A 6,681-nucleotide genomic window follows, 5' to 3' on the forward strand; every position below is an offset into this window, starting at 1 on the left:
CTAACATTTTTCAAAAAATAAGCTATAGTTTTGTAATTAATAAGGATAAATATAAATCAAAGTGTACATCTAGCTAGCATTACTCTTTTAAAAATCCAGAGGAGTGAAATCCCATTTTGAAATAAAACATCTCCTTGATGTTGCAAATTAAACTAAACACAAAAACTAATATTAGATCTCATGCACGGTTTAATTTGTGAGACAAATTTCAAATTTAACTGATAAAAAAAATTATTTATCAAAGCATGCAATTCTACCAATATAGATTAAATGAAATCATTTTACGATAGAACAATCCATCGAGTTGGTAAAAAAAAAAAACAAATATATTTGCTCAATATATTAACAATCCAAAACAACAACAAAAAAAAGAACATTTTATTATCTAATTATTTTCTTAAAAAAAATATTGACCAAGTCCATTTCTTCAAATATCCAAAAAAAATATATATATATATCAAACTATCCTTCCCTTCCCTATATATCCTCCAAACATTATCCATAAACTACACCAAACAGGTGATCGAACATAAGCGAAATGAATTCCATAACATGCCACTCTTTACCCCCTTCGTCTCTTCCAAATTGCAGTTACATTCGCCAAAGGAGGATGGTTTTTCAGTCCAAGAAAGCATTCAAGATTCAAGAAAATCGAGCAGGATTCTCGTCTTTTAGAACCTGGGCCACAGTTCCTCCTGTTTATATCACCGCTAGTTCGCCGGCTAACAGCGGAAACTTATCGGTCCTGCTTCAGACAAGGTGTAAGATTGTGATGTTTATAATGTAATAATTTGATCGATTGATTTATCTGTGTAATTTGTTGGCAGCGCCGTGCTTCTGTTTGCTTACTGGATTGCCAATTTTGTGGTGCCGGCCTTTATTATGGAAGATTATCGAAGAGATAAGTCAGAAGACAACCAGGATAATAATGATCCATCCCAAGATTAGGGGATTATATATAGCAAGCCAATGCTTAATTTGGGAACGGATGAGGTTGGGCAAATTTTTAGATTATAAACTTGGAAAAATATATTCGCGGATAGCATTGCTTCAGTCGATTAATTATATTGCAACTTTCCTGTCTGATTTTTTCAATACAAATTTGCCCAGTAATTTCTTCACGAATTATATTCTTAAACAATAGAAAGCCCCTTTACCGAACATTGAGATATGAGACTGTGCCTTTAAAGAATATCTAGTACTCAAATCATGTATCTGATAATTAAATTGCAATGAGATTGAACTATACCTTATTTTATCAATATGAAACTGTGGATTTCGAGGCTTTTGAAGAATTAACAAAATAAGCACGCGGTCCGTACACCAAAATAATAGTTTTTATTTCAAAAAAAATATTCTTGTGGAATTATTTTAACGTTATTTTCTGTACTATTAATGTGTTAACAACTGGTTTTTAGCTATATTTTCATTTTTATCTCGCTCAATTAAGACTGACAAAAATTTTCAAAATCTGGACTTTTTTCGAATCCCCAAAAACCCACCAAAAATTTATCTTCATTAGAATTGTATTATTTTAAAACCAATTTGATCATTTAAAAAAATATATAAATTTACTTTTAGTATTTTTACATTAAAAAATAAAAATAATTTCGAAAAATAAATTTAAATTTCTAGTAATTTTCGGGCCTCCTGGTAATACTTGGGTGAAGCCCAATACTAACAGCGCAACCCAAAATATTCAGGCCTCCTGGTAATACTTCTCTTTTTGCCTGCTTGTAACAGTTTTCTTGGTCCACCCCATTAGTAGGCCCGGCCCATGTGGACCTATTCCAGGATTCGCGGCAAACCAATATTCGGCCTGCTCTGCTGGTAACCGTAACACTTTTGTTGGGCCTTTTGGTGGATTCATTGCAGCCCAATATTAAGCCTGCTATGATGGTAACACTTATTTTGGGCCTATTTCAAGATTCACCTTAGCCCAATTACAATTCCCTTAGTACCTAGCCCAATTCAAGTGGGGCCAGGATTAAATATAGCCCAATTTGCGATACTTACTTCGTTTATTGCCTAGACCAATTCATCTTGGGCCCATCCAGGATTCACCGCAGCCCAATACTTCTCTTGACCCTAGGGCATTGAATAATATTCGTAGGCTTAGCCCAATACTGAATTAAGGCCTATTAATGACTAGCACAATTTAAATTAGGCCTATTCATTCACCGCAGCCCAATTAGTACTTCTTTTAATACTTAGCCCAATTTAAATTGGGTCTATTCATTCACATCAGCCCAATTAGTACTTCTTTTAATACTTAGCCCAATTTTAATTGGACCGAATATTAAGTCGGCTCAGTTGATAACACTTATTTTGGGCCTATTTCAATATTCACCTGAGCCCAATATGCAATTTGCTTGGTTCCTAGGCCAATTAAAGATGGGCCCAATTAGTACTTTTAATACTTAGACCAATTTAAATTGGGCCTATTCATTCATGATACATACCCTTGCGAACTGATGCCCTTTCTTGAGGAGTGTCTGTTTTACTGCAGCCCAATAAGTACTTCTTTTTAATACTTATCCCAATTTAAATTGGGCCGAATATTAAGTCTGCTCTGTTTGTAACACTTATTTTGGGCCTATTTCAATATTCACCTGAGCCCAATATTCAATTCTCTTAGTGCCTAGCCCAATTAAAGTTGGGCCTATACCGGTTTAAACGTAGCCCAATAATAATACTTACTTTGTTTATTCCCCAGCCCAATTTAGTTTGCCCACCCCGGATTCATCCCAGCCCAATACCATTGGGCTTAGGCATTCAATAATTTTCGTGGGCCTATGCCGGTTTAAACGTAGCCCAATAATAATACTTACTTTGTTTATTCCCCAGCCCAATTTAGTTTGGCCCACCCAGGATTCATCGCAGCCCAATACCATTGGGCTTAGGCATTCAATAATTTTCGTGGGCTTTGCCCAATACATAATTAAGGCCCATTCTTGCCTAGCCCGATTTTAATTGGGCCTACTCAGACCAATGGGCTTAACCCAATACTAAATTGTGTGCCTATTCTTGCTTGCCCAATTTGGGCATTTTCCTGGAATAACTGCAGCCCGATACTTATTTTGGGCCTAAATATTTAATACTTAGTTTTCTTGGACCTAATCCAATATTTTACTTGGGCCTATTATTCAGTATTTCTTTTAGGCATATAGCACAATTATACTTGGGCCTTTGGCCGTTAAATACTTTGGGCCTATTGCAGAAGGCAATACCTATTTTTCTATCAGTGCGTAGCCCAATTCAAGTTGATTCTATTACAGGATTCACCGTTGCCCAATTACTTATTTTGGGCCTAAGCATTCGTTAAGTTTGTATTATTGACCCTAATCCAATATATTTCTGAGTTCTATTAGTCTAGCACAATCAATTGGGTATAGTGCGCAGCCCAATGTTCTGGCCTGCTACTAGCTTTTCTGCAAAATGGATGCGGTGAGCGTGGATCGAACACGCGACCTTCAGATCTTCAGTCTGACGCTCTCCCAACTGAGCTATCCCCGCTTCATGGTTTGGATGTTTCTTAAACCTTTTATATAGCCGTTTTGTAATTATATTTTGTTTGGCCTAAATTGTCTGGGTCAAGTCAAATCTGTTGTCGAATTTTATCCAAATTCTGAATTTTATTCTGAAATTAAATAAATTTAAAAATAATATATACGAGTCTTTATATTTACGTATGATCAATTATTAAAAATTTTTTTTGTTCGTTTTGGTTTCATCCATTTTTCTAATTTGTGAAAATGCATAATATTGCACTTGTGTTCTAAAGAGATGTTTTTAAAATATTATAGCGAGATAAATTAGCAATTATGAAAAGAGGAACAATTTGTGAAAGTTACAATATCAAATCTACCAAAATTGTCTCTAATAGGCTGAAACTCAATGTATAGTAAGGTAGTTAAGTGAGGTTTGTTTGGGTTTGGCAGCAGTGATAATGCCAGATTGTGAGCCTTTTTTTTTTGGTGTTATTAATCTTTGTTGGTTTGGTACGGTATTTTCATTTTAAGAAACTCACTCAATTAGCTATATCTAAGATTTTTTGAAAGGGGATTGATAAGTGGGAAAATGAACCCTTAGACACTTCTTGTATTAAGGATCCATATTTTAAACTATCCATTTTATTCCCCAAATGCCCTAACCAAAATGAAGCGCCTAAATGTTGGTATTGGATGTTAACTTGGACGTAAGTAAGTTCATCATATTCACAAAAATCACATTATTCGTCATATATTACATTTACGTACCTATCATTTTTTTCACTATTGTTTATTTATTTAGTAATCATTCAATAATTACTACTTTGAGCCAAGTGTTACCTAAGAGATGTCAAATCTCTTGTTCATCCAAGAGATTGGACAAGGGTCGCATTGGATGTTTCTCCAAGCTCTTTCTTTGTGCCGATTGTGTGGTTTACATATTCAATAAACGAATCACCATCAAACATACAAATCACATATTCAATAAACGAACCACCATCAAACATACAAAATATCTTGCATAATAACATCGAGTGGATAAAATTTTATAAAACACCACATAAAAACCAATACTCAAATTCTTATCAAGTTCAAGATGAAAATCATGTTTCTTAGAAGGATAGAACCGAGACAATACAAAGAATATACAAGTTTATCATAAACAATAGATATATACGAATAGAGGCTAAGCTACAAATACTTCTCAGAATGATCCAAATGTATTCTCGCCACTGTATGTCATGTATAGGAAGCCATCTTCATCTTTATGTTCCTCGTATATGGCAGACATCATTGCCGCTAAAACAACACACAACAAAGGCCCTTGTTAAACAATAGAACAAATTTATCTCAATTTAAACACTGCCAAAATTTCTATCACCACTCACCAGTCGGAGGGAGAATGTTCTTGACAAATATAAATATAGCTTTCTCAGCACTCAGCTTAATTCTTTTTCGGACAACATAAACAAATTGTCCAACAGTCAGATCAGCAGGTACCAAGTATCTGCAGAGTTAGAGATTAAAAAAAAACTGTCAACAGGTTGGGAACAAACAAACAGCTAATTAGAAAAGGGTATCTTTTTTTCCCAATGAAAGAAAAAAAATGAAGGTGGATCAAAACTACAGTCCTATAAAAAATGACAGTTGCTGTGAAATAAAGAAAAAGCTATACGGAGTAATTTATGATAAAGTCATCTCGAACAGAGGAAATGCTGAAGCTGCTACAGCTTAAATACTCAACCAACAATTGCTAAAACCTATTGCAACATTTGTTGGGATACATGATCAAGGAGTACTGCCTACGCTTTCTTCTTTAAGGTGTTTCACATCAAAGATAACAATGCATATAAGTTTAACTTGATCCAGAAAAAGAAACAAGGATGAATTGATAAAGGTCACCGACTTCTTCTTGTCAATGTCTGGGATGTCACTCCTTTCAGCCTTCTCCACAATTACCTACACCACAAGAAAAATGGGTAGTTGAAGCGAAGGATTTATCAACCACACAAAAACAAAAAAAATATATTACTGAAACTCTACTAATTTTTACCGGAATTCTTTCAGGGTACTTCTCCCTGATACGAGCAGACTCAGCCTGTCGCCTCTCTGCAACACATTAATATACACTGTAGACTGTAAACAAACCCCCCAAAAAAGAAAAAGCTCAAAGCCATCTGTACATACACAACTTTCCAATTCCACTCCTCAAGAAACGTTAAGGATTTCTCGACTTTCAGACGATAGAGCAAACAACCAAAATGTGAAAAATCAAAGCTAGAAGTTGCTTGAAAACTAAAACCCAAAAGTTGCAGCAGTATCTCAATAAAAATTTACCCACATACTTTAAATTTCATGAACAACAATAAAAAAATGCCACCTTCCCCCTCCTCCCATTCTCACAACCTAGTAATTACGAAAAGTCCCAGGCCATTTCAACACTGTCATCACCAGTAACTAAAATCACAATCAAACTAAGATTCAATCAACATAAATTTGATGCATCGTCCTACAGTCAAAAGCCAAATCAATCAGTCGTTCATCCAAAATAATAAAATCAAAGAACCAGATCATCCAAATTCAAAGAAACATGAGTTTGATTAGTGTAAACAAATAAGATTTTATTTCTAATCAATAACTCAATCGATACATGAATAAAAATTGTAACCCTCCCAGACGAAAATAAGGGTTCCTAAACAAAAGGAACACCGATTTACCAAGAGGGTGTTCCAGTTTGAAGGAGCTTTTGGCCATGGCGCCCGGTGTTGAAGCAACGATCGGCGAAAGAAGATTGGAGAAATAAAGGGGAAAATCAAAATCCCGTTTCAAGGATAGATAGGTTTTCTTGCCTTAAAAACGAGATATTAAATATTTAATTGATTCTGACGTATTACCGGATTCATTTTTTGATTTACTATACGTCTTCTTCAATTAAGGAATAAAAATCATAATTTGTGTACATATCTTATATTATCGGATGAAAATCGTTTTCTAAAATCTCCAAAACTCATATTAATTTATGAATTTTAGTTTATCATAACTTCACTCCGTCCCACATTTTTAAACAGTATTTCCTATTTAATTGTTTTTTTAGGAACCTATTTAATTGTTTTTAATTACTAATATGTCTATTTAATTATTACAACATTCATTACTTAAAGACGACACGAAAAATTTCTTGTAAAATCTA

General features: G+C 34.3%; 1 protein-coding gene and 1 non-coding gene across 2 annotated transcripts; both read right to left on the reverse strand.

Moving 5' to 3' along the window:
• Positions 1-3,443: 3,443 nt before the first annotated feature.
• Positions 3,444-3,516, reverse strand: TRNAF-GAA (transfer RNA phenylalanine (anticodon GAA)). The gene has a single exon. It is a non-coding gene; the product is annotated as a tRNA-Phe (tRNA).
• A 1,000-nt stretch (positions 3,517-4,516) lies between these two features.
• Positions 4,517-6,413, reverse strand: LOC140865717 (autophagy-related protein 8C-like). The gene is made up of 5 exons (XM_073270445.1): positions 6,209-6,413; positions 5,545-5,600; positions 5,398-5,450; positions 4,880-4,998; positions 4,517-4,790 (listed from the first exon to the last, which is right to left on the reverse strand). The coding sequence occupies exons 1-5, from the start codon at positions 6,243-6,245 to the stop codon at positions 4,696-4,698; spliced, it is 360 nt and encodes a 119-aa protein (XP_073126546.1). The 5' UTR covers positions 6,246-6,413; the 3' UTR covers positions 4,517-4,695.
• Between the last annotated feature and the right edge of the window lie 268 nt (positions 6,414-6,681).

This window comes from Henckelia pumila, chromosome 4, assembly GCF_033568475.1.
Source record: "Henckelia pumila isolate YLH828 chromosome 4, ASM3356847v2, whole genome shotgun sequence".
In the NCBI taxonomy this organism is placed as follows: domain Eukaryota; kingdom Viridiplantae; phylum Streptophyta; class Magnoliopsida; order Lamiales; family Gesneriaceae; genus Henckelia; species Henckelia pumila.

Bases quoted from the DNA above. Each gene is read 5' to 3' on its own strand.
- LOC140865717 (XM_073270445.1), bottom strand. From the start codon at position 6,245: ATGGCCAAAAGCTCCTTCAAACTGGAACACCCTCTTG. The intron at 5,601-6,208 runs GTAAATCGGTGT...AATGTGTTGCAG, and splicing joins CAAACTGGAACACCCTCTTG to AGAGGCGACAGGCTGAGTCT. The intron at 4,791-4,879 runs GTGAGTGGTGAT...GTGTTGTTTTAG, and splicing joins GAACATTCTCCCTCCGACTG to CGGCAATGATGTCTGCCATA.